This window comes from Dermacentor albipictus, chromosome 4, assembly GCF_038994185.2.
Source record: "Dermacentor albipictus isolate Rhodes 1998 colony chromosome 4, USDA_Dalb.pri_finalv2, whole genome shotgun sequence".
Classification (NCBI taxonomy): Eukaryota; Metazoa; Arthropoda; class Arachnida; order Ixodida; family Ixodidae; genus Dermacentor; species Dermacentor albipictus.
In genome coordinates this window covers 174,135,412-174,158,258 of record NC_091824.1, presented here as the reverse complement: position 1 = coordinate 174,158,258, position 22,847 = coordinate 174,135,412, and the positions used below count along the sequence as shown (strand labels likewise).

The 22,847-nt window shown below is 47.7% G+C and overlaps 1 protein-coding gene across 6 annotated transcripts in view; it reads right to left on the bottom strand.

Moving 5' to 3' along the window:
- LOC135913605 (rho guanine nucleotide exchange factor 11-like) overlaps positions 1–22,847 on the bottom strand; it is a 253,038-nt gene that overhangs the window by 199,990 nt on the left and 30,201 nt on the right. For all 6 annotated transcript variants that reach the window (XM_065446119.2, XM_065446121.2, XM_070537837.1 and 3 more), the window contains 2 exons: positions 15,952–16,056; positions 2,001–2,308 (listed from right to left, as the gene is read on the bottom strand). In XM_065446119.2, coding sequence (XP_065302191.2) covers positions 2,001–2,308; positions 15,952–16,056 — 413 coding nt within the window. The remainder of the gene's footprint in view (positions 1–2,000; positions 2,309–15,951; positions 16,057–22,847) is intronic.

The following is a 22,847-nucleotide window of genomic DNA, read 5'->3' as shown; positions in this document are numbered from 1 at the left end:
AAACTTGCCACAGTAATATGTCGTGTGCCAAGTCTAGCTGATGATGATCGTGTTTACCACCTGTCAAATGCTACGCGAATGACTCTTCAAGACCTACCAAGCAGTCTGCACACACCAAACAAATTCTTAAGCAGATGCCCCATTTCATTCCTCTCAACACTTTCTGCACTCCCAAGAAAAAGAAAAAATCTACAACCAAACTTGCCTTGGCTTTATTATTTGTAGGCTTTGTAATAATTGTGGTCAACAGCAACAACAACGCCCTCTCGTCTGCACTCGTGGGCACACAACAAATTGCGAGCAGCAATGACAGTATCCAGGTTTACATTGATATGTTAGAAGTGTTCTCTATTCATTTGCCAATGCTTGTAACACAGCAAAGATATTCACCCACCCTTAGCAGAAACATAATAATAATATTTGGGGTTTTACGTGCCAAAACCACTTTCTGATTATGAGGCACGCCGTAGTGGAGGACTCTGGAAATTTTGGCCACCTGGGGTTCTTTAATGTGCACCTAAATCTAAGCACACGGGTGTTTTCGCATTTCGCCCCCATCAAAATGCGGCCGCCGTGGCCGGGATTCGATCCCGCGACCTCGTGCTCAGCAGCCCAACACCATAGCCACTGAGCAACCACGGCGGGTTTAGCAGAAACATGCCATATTAGGATGGTAGTGAAGACAAATGCCGCAGTTTTCGCAGCAAGCCCACCATGTGTTTGTCACTGGCAGCTGAGCACGCCCAGCTCTGTTTCTGTCTCATCAAAGTGGACATGGCTACGTTATTGCCACAAACTTGCCGATATTAATGATATTATTCATTACAGATATGGAAGAAACTGTTTCAATGCACGTAATGTACTCACAAGAAAAAAAATCGCATTCGGCACATCCGGCTTGCTCTGCCAGCTGCCATTTTTGTTTTTGTGTCCCGCATTGTTACAGCGCCAGCCATAGAGTTTCCTACAATATACTAGAGGGAACTCTGGTGCTGCAGTCGTTGACCTACCATGGGAATGATGGGAAGCGCGTGGATTTGTCTGATCTCCGTGCTTGTGGATTCAGGCGTTCTTGTGGCTTTGTTTATTACGCTTTATATTTCTTCAGTGTCGTAAATTTCATAGCGATCTATGCATTTCGAAGTACAGAACACACTGCGAGCACACACCAACGCTACTAAATGCAATGATTCAGCTTGTCGAGGAGGCCAAATTGAAACACGCCAAGCGTCTCAAGACACTGGCATGCCCACAATAAATTCATAAAGGCGTTTCACGTCGCTTGTCAACGCATGTGTCCGTGGCTTAATGGTCTCAATATCAGGCCTCTGTGGTAGAGGTCCTGTGTTCAAGTCCTGCCGTCGGACAATTTTAAGAATGTTTATTAAATTATTTATTACGCAGTACATTGCTGAAAATCAGTTTACAAAGTCGGAAAGCCTTTCGAAGCGAGAAGGATGAAGTTAAGGCAGATCCAGGTGCTTCCCATAATTCCCAGCAGGTACAACCGCTCCCATTGCAGCTCCGTAGACACTAGGGCCAGAGTTCCCTCGAGTAATTATTGTATGAAACTCAATAGCAGCAGCCACCTGCTTGTTGACCTGTTGTAATCCTGCAGCAAATGTGGGATGGAAAAAAAAAAAAAAAGAATTGTTTCTAGCAGAAAATTTACCCCGCCTAATAATTGGTTGGCACAGGACAGGGGTAACTGGAGATCGCAGGGAGAGGCCTTCGTTCTGCAGTGGATATAAAATAGGCTGAAGATGATGCTCGCACCCCTAAATTTGCATCCATAAAAAAAAAAGAAGAAAGTGCTGTCATTATGTGCGTAAATAGGGTACAATCTGCTGAAATTGCCAGCAGTGAAGGGCGACTGCGCAAATTTCAATGCATGCCACAAACCACCTATCTATACTAACACGGCAACAGTGCTGCCACCTAAAGTTCAATCTTGTGGCCACTAGCAGCCACATGAACAAAGGAGAAAAATAAGGACATACATCTACTGGCTGGGGCCCAGTGATACGTTCCGAAGATTGCTTCGAAGCCAGCGGCTGGTGGCTGGGTGGCGAGGCTGCAGGTGCTGTGCTGGTGGTTCCACCACCAGTGTTGTTGTTGGGCCGTTCACCACCACCAGCACCCCCACTACCTCCACCAGAGGGTGGCGGTCCGAGCAGGGTGAGTGCCACATGGGCCCCCGACTTGATCAGGTGCACCACATCCTGGTGGTTAGATTGTGTCACCAATGTTCCGTTGACCTTGATAATACGGTCACCCTGGTGAACACCTGCCCGTGCCGCTGCCCCACCTGGACAAAGGCCACAAGAACTCACCAAAGCACTCAACACTCTAAAGCACTTGTGCACACCTACACCCTTTTTACACGTGGCAGCTTATCCTATGTGGTCAGGTCATTCCCGTCAAGACATTATTAGCACGTAGTGTAATCAAAATGTTGCTAGTGTAATAAATCCACTGCAACAACTAGGTATACCCTGTAATTAAACAAAAACAGTGCGCATGTATCTGCTTGCGAATGCAGGCCACAACTTCAATTGTGGATTTCAGGCAACAGTGAAGATGCTGAAGCATGCGGACGTGTATTTAGTTCAAAAGAAAGAGGATGCACATGTAGTGACATTTTCAAGTTGTTATACAATTCTGAAGTGCAATACCTTAAAGAGAGTGACAACTGATTTTTAAGGACCTAGCTTTTATGGCGGTATCTATGCCACGTAGCTGACCGCAGCTTGATGTCAGCTATCGGCCAATAGCAGCCAGCAAAGAGAATGAAAAAATAATGCGTCTGATGACGAAATAGTGCGTCCAGAAGAGAGTGAGGACAGGGCCTTCAGTTGAAAAGAGAGCGCTTGAGAGAAAGGCGACTTAGCGATTCACTTGCGAGCTCCCCGCACCACGCACAACAGCGAAACTTGGCTGAAATGTTCACAGCAGCATATGCTACCAGCAGACTATGTTATTTCACCAAGCCCGAGAGGTGGTTCAGGGCCCCTTTAAAGGAGCGCCAAACTTTCTGAACATAGTAAAGAAACAGTGCCGATCTGTTAACGAGACTTCTGTGAATATGTGAGCAAAATATTATTGCACTGCATGTAACAGAGAATTCACAATCTTGTGCAAAAAGCAGAGAACAGACTTACCGACATAATGTAGTGCAAAGGCACAATTACAAAGAAGAGACACAGAACACACAATCTTTGTAATTGTGCCTTTGCACTACGTTATGTCGGCAAGCAAACACCAACCAGCCCAACAAGTGCTTTGACAGAGAACAGTTGCTTGCTCTTGCACCCACAATGTCGTCATTAAAAGCAGTTGGTCCACCAAAGCTATTGGCCGATTTCGGGATCGTAAGAACATCCTCAGTAATACATAATTGCTAATTTTGAGTCAAATAAATGAGAAATATATGTCTACAATGTCAAAAAGACAGACTAAGTCATTTCATCTTTCATTTCAATTCATTTCAATTCATTTCAATTAGTGCAATTAGAATTTTACTTAAATCTAGATATTATTTTAGCAAACCAACATTGCTGACCTTGTATTATTCTTTTATTCACAGCCATCTTAATTATTGCATTACAGCATGGGGTAACACACATCCAACTCATATAGCACCACTACAGCATTTGCAGAATCAAGCCATCCGGATATTGTCATTCATCTCATACAACTGCAGTGCTTCTGATATGCTTTTCAACCACAGAATACTTTCAGTAAAAAATATTGTTAAATATAAATTAGCCATAACGTTATTTAAGGTAATACGTAATCCTTCTTCAGTAAATATATTTTCTGCGGCTACTTTGGTTAACTTGAACCGCACAAGGTTTGCAGCTAACAACAATTTCTTATTGCCACTAATACATACTAATTACGGAAAACAATCTGGATATTTCGCAGCATTATCCCCTTGGAACAGCCTCCCATTAAATGTCAAGCACTCTTCGTCTTTGAGTTCCTTCAAGAAAACATTCACTTTTCTACTAGATAGCCAAAATAATCCACATATCTAAGCTATTCACCTCACTCCTGCTCATTTCCTTGCCATTCTTTTTTTTCTTTTTTTCTTTGGTTTTCTTTTTCTCTCATTTATAGCCTTTATAAGTATTTTGGTTTGTTATGTTGCGAATGTCCTAAACTACTGTTTTAATTGTACGACTAGCTATTGACTTTATATTACTTTACAGTTTGTACTTATACTTCGAATAATCTTCCTCATAGTGACTACTGTATTGCTGTTTTATGCCTTGTATTTCCTTTAATGTATATATTTTCTGACAGGAGGTCCCCTTTCAGCCACATGCTCTGGGACCTCCTTCTGTATACTTATGTAAACATGTACGGCTCCTCCTTATTAAAGAAATAAACTGAAACTGAAACTGCGTGTAGCTATGCCTGCTGTGCGTGGCCTCCAAGATGGCAGCGACGTGTTGCATAGCCTAGGCTACCGTAGTTGACAGGGGGTGCCGCGACCATCCCTTTCACCCCTGCGACACTTTAACCGAGGCTTTGCCCTTTTAGCTTCTCTGCTGCGTAGCTTCCAGCACGCTAGTGGAGATGAAATGAGAGAAAAAGCCAGGTATCGGTGTGATAACTTCACTTATAGTTGAAGTACTACTTGAAAAATTTTAGTGGCATGAGATTCGTGGGACGATGTACTTTAATAGTGAGATCATTCTATGATTTGCTGCAAAAGTGTTTCAAGGTCACTTTAATTAAAGCACTGTTGCAATGAATGCTAGAGAAGGAATAAACAGGAAACATTTTCAGCTGGCATGGAGGTTGCGATAGATTTGGGGTATGTGTTGCATGGTCAGTAAGCATCCAATACTCGTATATGCATTGTGATTGTTTGCTTCGGGTTAAATTATGTAAAAGATGCACCAATTAGTGCAATTAGAAACTCTATTCAAGTGTCCTGGCTACTACAGGCTACTGACATGACAGAACCCTTTGCCACAAGTGCTAGAGTATGTCTATGTGACCATCCAATGCCAAATGTTGCACAAAAATGTGACAGCTATTGCATCTAAGTATTTTCACAGGCACATTTCTTTTATTTATTTATTTATTTATAATGTCAAGAGGTGTTATAGTTCAATTGATTAAACAGTCGGATAGCAGGGCATGTAGCGAGAGGACACAGAGCTTCGGTAACACAGGCACAAGGCTTCCAATCACACGTCGTCGTCTTTCTCGAAGTAGTGCCTGCTGCTCATTCTTCTCCAGTACAATTACCTTGCCGGAGAAGAGGAGCCGTCTCGGCGACCTACGGGCAAGATAACACAGGTGGATCAAAGTACGGCTTGAGCCGCTGAACGTGCACGATTTCGCGCCCTTGGCGGCGCTTATCGGAAGGCGGCTCAAGGGGTTCTACCAAATAGTTCACAGGGAACGTTTGACTGATGACACGGTAGGGACCCTGGCACTTGGAAACAAGCTTGGGTGAAAGTCCAGGGCTGGTAGCGGGAACCCAAAGCCAGACTAGTGAGTCAGGGGCATAGGGTGCCGGAGAGGAGGGAATATCCCAAAGGTGCTTCTGTCGCTGCTGATCTTCCAAAGTAAATGTGCAGGCGAGCATTCGGCACTCTTCCGTGTGTGCAGCAGCTTTGGACAGGGTAGTAGCCTCCGTTGTGTCAGGGTGATGCGGAATGATGGTGTCCATTGCGCAAGAAGGCTCACGTCCGTAAAGAAGAAAGAACGGGGAAAATCCTGTAGTGGTCTGCGTGGCGGTATTATAAGCGTACGTCACGAAGGGTAGAATTCGGTCCCGATTGGTTTGGTCAGATGCGACGTACATGGCTAACATATCGCCAAGAGTGCGGTTAAAGCGCTCAGTCATGCCATTAGTTTTCGGGTGGTATGCAGTAGTAGTACGGTGAATTACATTGCATTCCTTGAGCAGGGATTCTATAACATCAGACAAAAAGACGCGGCCTCTGTCGCTCAGCAACTCTCTTGGGGCTCCATGGCGAAGTTTTGGCGTAGCGTGTGAGATGGTGTATCGCCACTATCACCCAGCGGTTGCCATCTGAAGTACTCGAAAGGGGCCCATAAAGATCAACTCCGACCTGGTCAAAGGCCCGTCCTGGACAAGGCAATGGTCGGAGTGGAGCAGCTAAGGCATGAGGGATATTCTTGCGGCTTTGGCAAGCGAGGCAGAAGTGGACATATTGGCGGACGAATCGGTACATGCCGCGCCAGTAATAACGAATTCGCAGGCACGCGTATGTTTTTAGTACTCCTGCATGTGCGCATTGCGGGTCATCGTGAAACGATGCACATATGTCCAAACGTAGATGCCGAGGAACCACGAGTAACCATTTGCGCCCGTCCGAAAGGTATTTACGGCAGTACAGGAGCCTGTCACGAACAGCGAAGTGGTGTGCTTGGCAACGCAATGAACAGCCAGTAGAACGCACTGATGGGTCTGACAGAAAAGCCAGCATAGCAACAATCCATGGATCCTTCTGCTGCTCCGAAAGCATATGCGTGGCAGTGAGGGAGGACTCGCATATTCGTACTTTCTGATAATTGGGCTGGCCTGACACTGGGTAGCAAGACAAGGCATCCGTGTCCGAATGTTTACGGCCTGAGCGGTACAGCACTCGACTATCATACTCTTGGAGGCAAAGCGCCCAACGAGCGAGGCGACCTGAAGGATCTTTCAAGGACGACAGCCAGCAGAGTGCATGGTGGTCCGTGATGACGTCGAACAGGCGGCCGTAGAGGTAAGGACGAAACTCAGTTATGGCCCCCATGATAGCCAGGCATTCTTTTTCTGTAACGGAATAGTTAGCTTCTGCTTTCGTGAGTGCACGGCTAGCAAAGGCAACAACGTATTCACCGAAGCCAGTCTTTCGTTGTGCAAGAACAGCGCCAATGCCGATGCCACTGGCATCCGGGTGCGCTGAGGTCAAAATGTCGAAGTATGGGGGGTGAGGTTAGAAGACGGCGCAGCGTCGTGAATGCGGCATCGCAAACTGGCGACTAAATCAAGAGGTCGTGTATACCCGCGAGAAGCTGTGTCAAAGGCGCTATTATGGTGGCGAAGTTGCGGATGAAACAACGAAAATAGGAGCATAATCCGATGAAGCTGCGCAGTTCTTTTATGGTTTTAGGTCGTGGAAATTCAGCAACGGCTTGATGTTTGGTTGGATCTGGTAGCACACCATCTTTCGAAACAACGTGGCCAAGGATGATTAGCTGTCGGGCGGCGAAGCGACACTTCTTCAAGTTGAGCTGGAGTCCAGCATCAGCAAGGCAAGTGAGCACGCGTTTGAGTCGGAACAGGTGAGAAGAAAAGTCCGGGGAAAAGATGACAATGTCATTGAGATAACAAAGGCATGTCTGCCATTTGAGGCCCCCGAGGATGTTATCCATCATTCTTTCAAAAGTTGCAGGCGCATTACAGAGGCCAAAGGGCATCACGGTAAATTCACATAAGCCGTCAGGCGTAACAAATGCCGTTTTCGGATGGTCTGCATCAGCCACCGGGACCTGCCAATAACCGGATCGTAAGTCTAAGGACGAAAAGAATTCAGCGCCTTGGAGGCAGTCCAGTGTGTCGTCGATACGGAGAAGAGGGCAGACATCTTTCCGGGTTATCTTGTTGAGTCGTCGCTAGTCCGCACAAAAACGACATGTCCCATCTTTCTTTTTGACCAGCACTACTGGAGAAGCCCAAGGACTGTATGATGGCTGTATCACGCCGCGTCAGAGCATGTCTCCTATGTGCTCATCGATGACACGGCACTCCGTCGCGGACACACGATATGGACATTGGCGCAGCGGCGCGTGGCTGCCGGTGTCGATATGATGAACGACTGTGGAGGTACGGCCCAAACATTGTTTCTGGAGGTCGAAAGAAATTCGAAATCGGTTAAGGAGGTCGAGGATCTCCGTGCGCTCATTCGGAGTGAGGTTGGGATCGGTAGACGGAGCAAACTCTCGATTACATGCAGGCGGAGGCGCAGAGACAGGGAGAGTCATGGAGTCAACGTGAAGAGAAGTCGAGTCATCAGGCACATCGTAGACAGAGCTCGTGTGGAATTCATCTGCAAAACCGAGCCACTCGCCATGATGTAAGCTTGATGGACACAAAAACAGATTCAAAACGTAAAGTGCGCTGGAGCCCTGGCGAAAGTGAAGGAGGGCAAAGAGAAGCAAGAAGGGATGACGGCGTGCAGCAAGTTGAGATGGCGTGAAAAGAACTGTGGAATTGTAGAAAGCAGCACAGGAAACGGGTACAAGGGTGGAAGAGAAAGAAGGGATCTCAGTGGTGGTGGCGACGAACACTCGAGCAGAAGCTGGAGGCAAATCTTCAGAAAGACTGCCGCAAAATGGAGTCAGTGCAAGTTCTGCACGGGCACAATCAATAATAGCGTGATGAGATGAGAGGAAGTCCCATCCTAGAATGATGGCATGAGAGCAGCGAGGAAGAACAACAAATTCAATGTGGTATACACTGTCTTGTAAGGAGACACGGACGGTACATGTTCCTAAGGGCTCAATTGGCTCAGCGCTTGCTGTGCGTAGCGGAATGGCAGAAAACGGCGTCGCGACTTTTCGGAGCATATGGCGAAGCTGGTCGGCAATCACGGACACTGTGGCACCTGTGTCGACAAGCGCGTGAACGGCGATACCTTCGGCAAAAACTTCAATGACGTTCGTAGGAAATAAACGAGGGCTTGAGCAGTTCGAAGAGATCGCAGTTCTTGCCTACGGAATTGCGCCTTTTAGTTGTCCTTTACAGTTGGAGGGCAGTGGACGATGGGGGACAGGGAACGTCGACAGGGAGATGGAGACCGACGAGTGTTGAAGCTTTGGGTAGCAGGAGATGAAGGAGCGAAGTGCGGAATTGGTGGTGAATAGCGGGACTGGGAGTCAGGAGCATCCCCTCGAAGTCTCGCAGCATCGGGAGGATACCAACCTCGCCGGCGGCAGAACCGTGCCACGTGGCCAGCAAAGCCACACGCGAAGCAAATCGGCCGGTTGTATTGGGTACACCACAGATTATCAACAGGGGGCCTAGGTAGCGGTGCACTGGTCGGAGCTGGGCATAGGGGCTGTGGAGGCGCGCAGAAGCCACTTCTGGGCAAGTAGTTCGCAGCTGCAGAAGGCTAGGCGTAGAAGCCGCTTGTGGGCGTGTAATGCGCAACTTCAGACGGAGGTCTTGGCCTGGCAACGACGGCAGCGTACGTGAGCGGAACCGTCGCTGAAGGTGGCTGATTAGCGAGAGGTAGCGCGTCGCTGAGTTGTTCATGGATGACGTGTCGCAGTTCCGGGGACAAAGAAGACTCAGACGACTGGGTAGCAGGCAGCAGTGACAGTTGCCGTGCCACTTCTTCGCGAATGAATTGCTTGATTTGGTCGAGGAACGAAGAGTGGGTGGGAGCAGCACTGGAACTGTCAGTTAAAGCCGAAACAATGTCGTCCAACGCGGCAGCTCGGTGCGTGGTAAGGCGTTGTTTGCGGAGCTCATCATAGCTCTGGCACAGTGTAATGACCTCGTTAATCGTTTGAGGATTTTTCGCCAAAAGCATTTGGAAGGCTTCATCCTCTATGCCCTTCATGACATTCCTTATCTTTTCAGAGTCGGGCATGGCGGGATTAATGCGCCGGCAAAGGTCAACTACGTCTTCAATGTAGCTGGTGAAGTTTTCACCCTTTTGCTGAGCGCGACCACGCAAGCGTTGTTCTGTGCGAAGCTTGCGCACAGCAGGGTGACCGAAGACTTCTTTGAAACAATGGGTAAGTGCTGTCCAGGTGGAAAGGTTGGATTCATGATTCCGGAACCAAAGATTAGTGACTCCAGAAAGATAGAAGATGACGTTAGTCAGTTTAGCTTTGTCATTCCACTTGTTATGCGCACTCACGCGATCGTATGACAAGAGCCAATCCTCCACGCCAAGGTCGTCGTTGCCGCTGAAGACCGGAGGATCTCGTTGGTGTAGAGCACCGGAGCAGATGACAGGCGATGCCAGGGGAGGATCGGGCTGCGCGGCGTCGTGAGGCATGGCAGAAACAGTAAAGACCGTCCGGCTACAGAGTTCCAGGTTTGGGAAGAGCCCAGCACGGATAGCAGAGCACGTAGCGAGAGGACACAGAGCTTCGGTAACATAGGCACAAGGCTTCCAATCACACGTCGTCGTCGTCTTTCTCAAAGCAGTGCCTGCTGCTTGTTCTTCTCCAGTACAATAAATACATCGCAGGTGCCAATAGAAACATTGAGTGATGGGAAACCAGAACAAATTAATGCTGTTTATGACTATAAAAATTGTCTACAATACTTAACACACAATTTTACATAAAGTAAGTTTACAACTTCTCAGGGAATGTTCAGTGGTTAGTGATGGAGCTAAGGCTATCAGGAAGATAATTCCAGAGTGCAATGGCTTGCGGCAACTCTGAGGAATTAAAAGCTTTGGTTCTACCATACATTCGCTTGATGCTGAGATGATTATGAAGATGTCTAGAAGTACGTACTGGGGTTACAAGGGGCAGTTTGTGTTGTGTTGTGTCGCGAATGTAGTATTTGCATATCAGGCATAACAGGGTGATTGTTCTACAGGTACATAATGCTTGAAGGGACAAGCCTGCTTTAGTTCAAGTGACACCAGAGTACCGGTCGTAGTTGGGTGAAATGAATCTGGTGGCTCTGTTTTGTAGTGCGAACATTGAAATGAGCTAATCTTGATGAGATGACCAGATCGATGAGGCAAATTCAACCTACAGACGGACGAAGGTTACATAAGCTAATTTGCATGTGCTAGGAGGTGAGTGATGTAGGTTTTGACATAAATAAACATAGTGTTTGTGATGCCTTAGCACATTTGCTAATGATATGGGTTTTCCATGAAAGATTAGACGTGAGATCTAAGCCCAAGTACTTATAATATATGACTGCGCCCAAGCCACTGCTGAGTTGTTTATTGAGTGGTAAAAGTTTGAATTTGACAGTTTATGAGAAAAACTATTTCGCACTCTGACGAGTTGAGGGTCATTAGCCAATCACAACATCAGGAATGGAATCATACTGAAGGCAGATGTGGTCATCAGGACTTTATGTATCAGCTCCATATGCGATACAGCTCATCAGCTCTATATGTAATGCAATTGTCGGCAAATAGTTGCATGCAGGAGGAAATGTTAGAGGGTAAGTCATTGTTGTAAATTAGAAAAAGCAGTGGACCAGAAACACTGCCTTGTGGCACGCCAGAAGTCACATCAAGAAGAGAAGAAGAAGGAGAATTTGTTACTGTTAGGTGGCTATGAAATGTCAAAAAAGTTCAAAGTGAAGAGCCATTTGTGAGCCAAGTCAAGAGCAGACAATACTGAAATGAGCTGAGAGTGAACAACACAATTGGGTGCTTTAGAGTAGTCTAGAAAGATAAAAACTGTTTGAATTTTATTATCCTTGTTAAAATGCAAGTCGGATGTAAATTCCAATAGCTGTGTCGCACAAAAATGATTTTCTAAACCCATGCTGATTATTATAGAAGAAGTTGTTAGACTGTTTCAGCAATTTGCAATAGATGCAGGTTAGTGAGATAGGTCAGTAATTTTCAGACTAATTCTTGTTACCACTTTTGAGCACGGGAACTATTTTGCCAACCTTCCAGTCACTCGAGATCAGTCCTAATGATAATGATTGCATGAAAATGATGCACACAATTTGGCTAGAGATGGACAACATAATCTTTAGTATTTTGGAATTGATGTTATCTATGCCTGTGGAAAATGATACTTTGAGATTTGAGATTAGTTTTGCTATCCCTTCTGCTGTAATGTTAATGTGCCTGACACCATCATCACCAGCTTATATTATGTCCACTACAGGACGAAGGCCTCTCCCGCAATCTCCAATTACCCCTGTCCTGCGCCAGCCTATTCCAACCAGCACCTGCAAATTTTTCCTAATTTCGTTGCACCACCTAGTCTTCTGTCGTCCTCTACTGCGCTTCCCTGCTCTTGGTACCCATTCCGTCACCCTAATGGTCCAACGGTTATTAACCTGCACACTACATGACCTGCCCAACATAATTTTTTTCTCTTCATGTCAATTAGAATGTCATTTATACCCGTTTGCTCGCTGACCCAAACCACTCTCCTTCTGTCTCTTAAAGTTATGCCTAGCATTCTTCATTCCATCGCTCATTGCGCAGTCCTTAATTTGTTCTCAAGTTTCTTTGTCAGTCTCCAAGTCCCTGCCCCATATGTCAGCACTAGGAAAATGCACCGATTGTATACTTTCCTTTTCAATGATAACGGTAAGCTTCCAGTCAGGAGCTCATGACGTTTGCTGTATGCAATCCAACCCATTTTTATTCTTCTGTGAATTTCCTTCTCATGGTCAAGGTTCCCTGTAATTAGTTGACCTAGGTAAACATAGTCCCACAGAGACTCTAGAGGATGACTGGTGATCCTGAATTTTTGTTCCCTTGCCCGGTTATTCATCATTATCTTTGTTCTTCTGCATATTAATCTTCAGCCTCACTCTTACACACTCTCTGTTAAGGTCCTCAATCATTTGTTGTAGCTCGTTTGCAGTGCTGCTGAATAGAACAATGTCATCGGCAAACCGAAGGTTGCTGAGGTATTCACCGCCGATCCTTACTCCCAAACCTTCCCAGTTTAATAGCTTGAATATTTCTTCCAGGCACGCAGTGAATAGCAATGAAGAGATTGTGTCTCCTTGTCCGACTCCTTTCTTCATATCGTAGGTATCTTCCTACTTGTGTAGAATTAAGGTGGGTGTGGAATCTCTGTATATATTTTCCAAGGTATTTACGTAAGTGGTCTGTACTCCTTGATTACGCAATGCCTCTATGACTGCTGGTATCTCTACTGAATCAAATGCTTTTTCGTAATCCATGAAAGACATATAAAGAGGCTTATTGTACTCTGCAGATTTCTCGATAACCTGATTAATGACATGGATGTCATCCATTGTAGAGAACCCTGTCCTAAAGCCCGCCTGTTCCCTTGGTTGACTAAAGTCTAATGTCGCCCTTATCCTATTAGAGATTATTTTGGTAAATATTTTCTATAATACTGGGAGTAAGCTAATGGGCCTATAAATTTTCAATTCTTTAACGTCTCCGTTTTTGTAAATTAGTATGATGTTTGCATCCTTCCAGTTTTCTGGGACCCTTGCAGTAGATAGACACTTCGTATAAAGAGCCGCCAGTTCTCCAAGCATTACGTCTCCTCCATGTTTGATTAAATCGACTGTTATTCCATCGTCTCCTGCCGCTTTTCCCCGTTTCATGTCTTGCAAGGCCCTTCTGACCTCATCTCTAGTTATAGGAGGAGTTTCTGTATCCTGTTCATTATTGTTCCGAATGGAGTTCTTCTGAGTCCTCTGCGTACTGTACAGGTCAGTATAGAATTCTTTCGCTGCATTTATTATACCTTCGATATTGCTGATGATATTACCCTGCTTATCTTCCAGTGCAGTGCATGCATCTTGGTTTGTCCTATGCCAAGTTTCTTTCTCACCGATTTCAGGCTGCGTCCATTTTTTATGGCTTCTTCAGTCTTTCTAACGTTATAGTTTCGAATATCCCTTATCTTCGCCTTGTTGATCAGTTTTGACAGTTCTGTGAATTCTATCTTATCTCTTGAGTTGGACACTCTCATTCTTTGTCGTTCCTTTATAAGGTCCTTTGTTATTTGGGAGAGCTTGCCTACTGGTTGCCTTGGTGCCTTGCATCCGACTTCAGTTGCTGCATCTGAAGCCAGCCTTGTTACGGTTTCATTCATTAGCTCTATGTCGTCATCATGACCTCTCTGTTCTAAGGCTGCATATTTGTTTGCAAGTAACAGTCTAAATTTGTCTGCTTTTAGCCTTACTGCCTCTAAGTCGACCTGTTTCTTCTTGACCAATTATACTCCTTCTCTCTTCAAATTGAGGTGAATCCTAGCCCTCACTAACCTATGATCCCTGCACTTTACCCTACCTATCACTTCTACATCCTGCACTATGCTGGGATAGGCAGTTTATGGTGCCTGGCACCATAAACTGAAAATCGAGATCGGGAACAATGGGTACTCGGGAATTATCTTCAACATGACTGATGTAAAGAAGCTGTTAAACTCGAACGCAGATTGTTGACTGGACATTGCTGTGTGGTCATCATTAAGGACAATTACGTTGTAGGCAAGACAATCAGGAGCAATAGTTTGTCAAAACTTTTTCAGGTCTACCTTAAGAAGGTAACATAGATCATGTGAGTAATACTTGTTTTTAGCTGAGATTACTTCGGCGCAGTAATTCTTTACGAATCTTTCTAATGAGCCCATGCACAAGGACAGCTCGAATTTTTAGCTCATTTACACAGCATTTTTTTTTTGGTTACGTAAAGTACGAAGATGGTTGTTAAACCAGGGTTTATACTTAACATTAGTTCTTGTAATTAAGGTAATGTACTTATCAACTAACGCTAAAAGAGTGTCATTAAAGAGCACCCAGTTTTCATTAACTGAATGACAGGAAAAAGAGGGTAGGAATATATCACTATAAAATGTAGTTAGATCAGTATTCATATCAACATAGTTAGCCTTATTATAATCATGGATTTGTTTAACAGCTACGCCTGCAAATGGCAACGGAATGTTAACCTGTAAATGCAGTAACTTATGGTCACTGAAACCTCCCGAACAAGAAATAGTGCCAACTGTCTTGGGAACATTAGTCAATAACAGATAGAGGACTTTTGGGCCTCCTGTGGGTTCAGACACTACCTCAAATAGGTTAAGATCTAAAGCCAAGTTAACGAACTCGGCCGAACTTCGATTGGTAGAAGACAGCTGGGACCAATTGATATCCCGCAGATTAGAGTCACCAAAAATGTAACTGTTATTTGTGGAAAATTGTTGGATAGCACTTTCAATACTGTTATGCAGTTGTTCAACGAAAATGTGGTCCTGATCTGGTGAGCGGTGGCAAGCACTAATGCAAAATGCAAAAAGCCACTATGAGATCTGTTATGCCCACAAATAATTGGCTAGGTCTGGGTCAGTTCATAGCCAAGTTATCACCTGTCCACCACATCTGAATATATAAGACAATGAGTACAAAGTTAAATGCTATCATATAGGAGCTCTAGTAAAAGGCCCCAGGGTATGCTTGATGAAACACTACATAATTACATCAAGGGCAAAGCAATGATGCAGCTGCATAATGACTGCAGTTGAATAATAATTATTGGTTAGTCAAACATTTATTGTTAAATTTCTGAACGAAAATGCAGCTGTCATGTATCTGCATCAAACTTTTTTCCTTCAAGTTTTGTTCTGACAACAGTGACCAAATGAAGCTAGGCCCGGAAACAGACAGCTGTCCGAAAATAAGCAGAGAAACATGTAAAAAAAGATAGCTTGTGACAAACAGAAAATTTAATTCATGGAATTTATTAACGTGGTAGTCTCATAGTCTAGCTCATTACAGGTAAAGCTGATGATGATAAGCAGTGTTTATTGATGCAAGGGCCAAGTGACAGGTAAAGCTAATGCCAGGTAAAGTGACAGGCAAGTGACAGGTAAAGCTAATGAGTTAAAAGACAACGCTGTAATGAGAAGCTGGGGCGAGATCGCATAAGCATTTTGCTTTCTGAGTGTTCGATTCACCTCCTGCATCACTGAATAGGCAATGTTCAATTAGCGCTTCTGCATCGCTACGCTGACGACCACCTGCGGCACCAGCGACTCACGAGTGCAGGGAAACATTTGGAAAGCGGGGTGTTTGCACACACTTGCCCCAGAGCAAACCGACAGAGTCCTGAAATAGTAGGCAAGCATGCACATGCTGTCTGACAAGTGATTAAGTCAACTCATCAGTCAAGCGCAACTACTAACACATGGAGCACTGTCTGGCAAGGCCTGTTGGCAGTTGTACAAGTAAGCAAGAAGGGGGCCCACCTGGTTTGACGGACTGCACAAAAACGGGGTTATCGCCTGATACAGTTAGGCCATAGCCCTTCTCATCCCGCCGCACGATCAGGCACCGCTGCACCAGCAGGACACCTGTGCACACAGATGAATTCCCAAGGGTATTCCAGTGAGACATTGTTCTGGGATGTGGTAAAGCAGCACTTTATGCTCCACCAAGAAAAGTCCTTGTCGGAGCACCCCTTTAGCACACCACTCAGAACTGGCATTACCCTGCACGTAACTAGCAATGGCACACAAATGCAGTTGAAGGCACAAATAAGTGATTTTATACGTCTACACATGGGTGTACAGCCATGCTAATACTTAGCCTGAAAACATTTTAAACATGTTCTTGCTTCTCCTGCGGAGAGTGTTGGAGATTTCTGGTTGGGGTGCCTCAAGTGTGCTAGCGTAATCAGTCTTCCTTCCCAATACTAAATGTTCCCTCTTTACAGCCCATGTTTGATATAATTAAGCTGCCACACATGTGCCTTCATACTCGAGTAGTCTGATGGTGGCTATACGTAGTACTCGTGTAACAACATGTCACTATGATGGACAGGATATACCTAATAAAAGATACATATACCGCCAACCCACATTTCTTAGCTTGAGTCGATTAACAATTCATGCTACACAAATACAACACCTACAATTAGGAAATTCAAGTCCTCCTTTCCATAGTTAGCAGAGAATGGAATTGTAACAACACTGTGACTGGCCTTGTGCTACCATTATGTTCCAAAATGTGCTTTCAACATTGTCGGCAGCTTTAACCACACAGTGCAATGGTACCTAAGCAATGTGCTTAACAACAAAGGCAACAAAGAGCACTCTGTAGTGTGTGTTTCTCTTCTGCATGTCTCGTCAAAATGTTGACCAATCCAACCTCTAAAAAAAAGGCAACTGACCATGTGCTATTAGCCTCATTTGTTATCATATCAGGCTGTAAGAGTTGTAGCCTTCTTTCTTGCTCTTTCCTTTATGAAAAATGTACAAGAGAAAGTTAATGCTCTCCACAAATGCAGCAATTTCTCTCTTGCTTCCCTGGAGTTTGTGGGGTTTCCGGTTCTCGCGGTGGTTGTGTAAAGCCGTTGCGTTGTGTTGCCGGGGGCTCCGTGTCCCTCTCCTCCTTGCCTGGACGGGGTGGCAGCGGGTCATAAAACACTGTCACTCTGCTGTCATCCCGCCCACGGGAAGGTCAACAGGCTTTCGCCATTGGCTAAGATTTTGGCGGGATTCGGGCCCTGCTTGCGTGCACTCCGGGTAAGCGCGCGCAAGACGGGCGCCCGGGGAGACCACATCGGGGCGTCGGAAGGTGCGTACGTGTTCCTCTCTGCCGGCGGCGGACAAAGAGGGCCGCCGCCGGCCGATGGTTACTTCGGCTCGTCGGGGTCCCGGCCTCGGCGGGCGTGCGCGCACTCTTCCGTCGTCTCGATGTCCTGAGGCAGCGTTTGCCGATCGTGCCCCCGTCTGTTCGTCTGTCGTTTCTCTCTATTTCCCTTTTCTCCGCTGTGGGGCGCACGATGGCAGGCGCTGACCGAAGTATAGGCAAATTCTTACTGCTGGGGGTTCTTTGTTCTTTGTTATCTCTCTCTGTCGCGGTGCGCCATTCTAGCGGCCACCGGCGACCATTTGGCCATGTTTTGTCTAATTAGATTTATATTCGGACGTTATGTTAAAACGTGTGTCTGTATTGAATCCAACTTTAATAAATGTACTTTCTGTCTTCTCGAGAGCTTTGCCTGGGTCTCCCTTGCTGCGCGCGCGGTCTCGCCTTCCCCTAAGCTGTGGGGCCGGCAGGGCGCGTACGCGCGCAGCTGCGCGTCGGTACACGGAGCGGGCCGGAGCAGGCGCGGGCGCGCGGTGCCCTGCACGCATGGCGGCTCGGAGTACTCGAACCCGCGGTGGTCGTCCGGCGCGAGCGGAATCGGAGCGTGCGCGCCGTGAGCGTAGCGGACGAGAACACTACAAATTGGCGCCCAACGTGGGGCCAGGAGCCTAATCAGCCTCTGGCCGCCGAGTGTCCGGGCTGCTGCGTTGCAGAGGCTGCATTGCGAACGCGCTTTGTCAACCGAGCCATGTCTCTCATCCGTGTGCCGAATTCGTCTATTTTCCTCTCACTCCTTCTGTCATACCTTGCCTCAGTAAAAGTAGCGTGGTAAGCGTATCGGACAACCGCTTCGAAGTTCCGCGCTTCGCAGCGCGGACGAGGAAAGGAGCCAAGTGGCCGCCGAGATGCTGCAGTCTTCATCGACTGTGGAGACCATGCGGGGCCGGAAGTCTCGCCGATTCGTACCAGGAGGGCCGACTTTTCCGTCCTTCCATCTGCTCAACGATTCGGTGAGTCTGACGGATTTTCGTGGGTCTCTAGCATCATTACCATTCTGGCGGCTGCTAATTGCGCGGACTGCTCGGGTACAGTGCCTCTAAGGCCGGCTAACTCTGCAGAAGTTCGCGGTTTTGCTATTGTTGGCGCGGCTCAGTGGCTTGCCCGGCAGTTCTCAGTTGATGCGCGCCTTTCCTCGCAAAATTCAAGCCGTGATAGCTGACGCACTATTCATATGCCCTCTGTCACCTTTAGGAAGACCGGTTAGTGGTGGTGCCTTCTGCACCACCAATTGAGGGCAAAGCTGGCAGCGCATAGCCGAGCGGAGACAAAGGCCACGAAACAGGCCCGCTCCGCGAAGAGGCAAGCGCCCCGGACATCCCTCCGTCGCGCACGCAGAAGGGGACGCTCCACGCGACGATGACGGGGAGGGCAGCCCGGGTGGAAAGCCAGCCGGGGGAACGAAACCCGCCACCCCCACCAAAGGGTGTCGGAATCGTCTTTTTCTATTTTTTTTAAACGGCCCGAAGAGCGGCGAAGGGACCGCAGAGTGACCCGTTTGTAAATAATTGTAAATAGTTCTTCGATGGCCTCAGGGAGGCGGAGCGCCGGAACGTGGCTGGTATTGCACGGGCGTGGGCGCCGTAGGGTTGCTTGTGTTGCAACGGGCGCGCGGGGCCGGATACAGCATGTGTCGCTGTTGCCCCGGGTGGGTTCGCTCTGCGGGGTCATAGCGAGCTCGGCCGATGAAGATCGCGTGCCACCCGCCAACACTGCAATCTGAGAGCTTTGTTCAAGGTGGTAACCCCAGGCGCCGGAGAAACGCGATTTAGCGCCACTCCGGCAAGCATCGCACGGTCATCACAGCGCCAAGGTTTTCGTTAAAATCGATTCGCGCTGCGAGTTGGCCCGGCGTGGAGCGACTCTTCGTCTATCGCCGAACCTTCCACGTCTGTTCATCACATAGACATCGCGTATTCGAAGTCAATTTTGATTGGTGTCGCGGATGGACAGTGTGCGTCCGTGGAAGGAATTTCTGCTAGCGTCGAAGTCGTATGTCATCGCGCTAGTGAAGACCACGTTTACTGTGTCCGGCTGAACTCAGACGGAGTAACCATCTATACTGAGATGAGGCATGCCTAGGCGGACCCAGAACTTTGGATCAGCCACCCCTTTCTCTTCAAAAAGCTCTCAGCTACCCACTTCGCTGCGATCAGGCAAGCTGCTATCCGCCTTTCTCTGTCCTTGTTTTCCCTTTGTTCAGTGTTTCTTCGTTAGGATACTTGTTTCTCTGCGTCTTACATAGGCGTCTTCGTTTTGATTTTGTGTATGTGTTTCCTTAGGTATGGCTCGTGTTCCTTTTATGTCAGTCATTTATTTGTATCTATGTGTTTTGCGTTTCGAGAGTGTTTCGCGTGTGTTTCCGCTGCCGTGTTGCGTCAACGGGTGATGTCGAACTGGATCGAAGCCTGGCGACGGTGGGGCGGCGGATTGGGCTGTGCGGTCACGACGATTGGCGCGGATCATGGCTGTACCATGGAGCGGACACCGCCAGAAGCACCGGCACCGGAGGCCGTTGTCGGATGCCGTTGAAGTGGCTTGGAGTCGCACGCGTGGCATGCGGGCTTTGTTCCTGCTCGCCGGAGATATTTAACGCGGACATTCTCTGTACATTTTCTTGGCCATCTGTTGTTCTCTTGTGTTTTGATTGATTGTGTGGGCCAACGTTTTGTCGATTCCCTTGTCCGCGTTTGTGTCTGGGTATCGTGTCTCTGAGAGTTTGTCTTTTGTTGTTGCTCTTGCCTTTTCTTGAGTGGATGCTTTTGTTGTGCATGTTCGCGTTGGGGCGTGGGTTCGTGTGGACTTTCTTTTGTGTTGGTGTTGTGTAGCTCAGACGTACCTATTTGATTTGTTCTAGTAGCTTGCTTTTCTTCCTTTGATGTCTTTTTGTTTATGTTTTGGGGGGCTGGTGATTTTGGGTTCGGACTGCCAATGGGTGGCTCCGGTATTGGCAATGTAACTACTATTTCTTTGTTCTTTGTTTTCTTTTCTTCTTTGGCTGACATCGGAGCCACCAGCCTTGCATTGGTAGGGAGCATTTAAGGAGGGAGGGATGTGGGGTTTCCGGTTCTCGCGGTGGTTGTGTAAAGCCGTTGCGTTGTGTTGCCGGGGGCTCCGTGTCCCTCTCCTCCTTGCCTGGACGGGGTGGCAGCGGGTCATAAAACACTGTCACTCTGCTGTCATCCCGCCCACAGGAAGGTCAACAGGCTTTTCCCATTGGCCGACATTTTGGCGGGATTCGGGCCCTGCTTGCGTGCACTCCGGGTAAGCGCGCGCAAGACGGGACCCCGGGAGACCACATCGGGGCGTCGGAAGGTGCGTACGTGTTCCTCTCTGCTGGCGGCGGCCCCCTTTGTCCGCCGCCGGCCGATGGTTACTTCGGCTCGTCGGGGTCCCGGCCTCGGCGGGCGGCACGCGCACTTTTCCGTCGTCTCGATGTCCTGAGGCAGCGTCTGCCGATCGTGCCCCCGTCTGTTCGTCTGTCGTTCCTCTCTATTTCCCTTTTCTCTGCTGTGGGGCGCACGATGGCAGGCGCTGACCGAAGGATAGGCAAATTCTTACTGCTTGGGTTTTTAGTTCTTTGTTCCTCGTTTCTCTGTTCTCTGTCGCGGTGCGCCATTCTAGCGGCCACCGGCGACCATTCGGCCATGTTTGTCTAATTAGATTCGTATACGTGCGTGACGTTAAAACGTGTGTCTGTATTGAATCCAACCTTAATAAATGTACTTTCTGTCTTCTCGAGAGCTTTGCCTAGGGTCTCCCTTGCTGCGCGCGCGGTCTCGCCTTCCCCTAAGCTGTGGGGCCGGCGGGGCGCGTACGCGCGCAGCTGCGCGTCGGTACACGGAGCGGGCCTGAGCAGGCGCGGGCGCGCGGTGCCCTGCACACATGGCGGCTCGGAGTGCTCGAACCCGCGGTGGTCGTCCGGCGCGAGCGGAATCGGAGCGTGCGCGCCGTGAGCGTAGCTGACGAGAACACCACAAGTTTCAGCTACTAAGAGTTTCTTCAGTAAGTAAACCTCTCTAACACCTCTCCCCCAATGCTGCTGCTTCTTTCTCAAAATGCCCAAACTACTGCAAGCAAGATAAATTTTTAAATTGTGCACAAGTTTTCAACAATGATTGTTGAAGTAAGCGAAGCTTCATGTTGTTAGACTGTCTTTTCCACTTCTTATCATTGTCAAGCTTTTCGTCTTTTGATCTACCTGAAGCAGCTTCACCTGCTATGTCACTCTTCCCTGATTGATGGATGACTTCGTTTGAAGTTATCCCTGCAGTGTGACGCAACACGTCATCTCAGGGCACCAGTGTAGCACATGCCGCTGAGGTGCGTCTCTTCAGCCACAACCGAGTGCAAGTATGTATGAACCACCACTGCAAGGATGACATCGTTATAGACGCAACCAATCGATCGGTGTATAGTGCTTTACACATACCCTCCTCCTTTTATGATGACCTTCACAGCAACAGTAACAAGTTCTCATAAGGACAATGTCATCTTAAGAACTTTGCAATGCTAACAATGTTGTCTTTGTCCACTTTAGCCTGCTGTTTGCTCAAAGATGCATGCTGCTGCGCCCCGCAGCCCTTCAGAGTGGCGAATGCCACCCCTGCGACATGCAGTTATCCCGCTTCACACTATGATTCTTCGCACCTGTCAGCAGCTCAAATTGGTCTGTCCACACCGGAGTGAAGGTCCGTGCAAGGCTACGCTTCTTGTCACCTGTCAGCCGCACAAACTGGCATGACCACGCCGGTGATCAAAGTCAGTGTGTGTTCTCCCTACTTTCCCCGTTTGTGCCCAGTGATGTATGTGTGTTTCTGACCGGGCTGACGTCGGCTCTGGACCTTTAAACCTGTGTGTGTGCGCGGCACTGAAACCTGTGCAACACGTGTATGTGAGTCCGCCTCCTCCAAAATGGCGGGTCATCTTCAATGACGTCGAACTATGACGCCGAGCGGAGAGGATATAAGCAGCTATTGTCGGCTGCTAGTGCGTGTTCGTTGTGTGCTCGCTGTCGTGCTCGAGATGTACTAGTGAGCTGCGTGCTAGTTGTCAGGCTCAAAATGTACTCGTGAGCTGTGTGCTCGTAAGCTGTTTGCTGTATGTTAGTCTCGCGGGCTCCATATGGGAGTCATGCTAGACTGTCGATGTACCTCACGTTTCAACTGTAAATACTGCAAATAAATCCTGTTCACCGAGTTCCTCTCTACGACCTTCAACTCCTTCAAATGGTGGCAGCGGCAAGATCGTCCGACGACTCCTACATCTGGTTGACAGCAGTGGGATCGTCCGACAACTCTTACAGTGTATAGAGTGACATCAGGGCCTTCACGACACTTAGGGAGCCTGTATATATCGCTGACTTTTGAAGTTTTGATTTTCTTATATGCTGCACAGCAGACAGTGATGCGTAGGCCTCGGCTGTAAATATACTTGTTACCAGATATAGTACATCGGATTCTGAGATGGATGGGTCGACGGCAGCATAGGACAC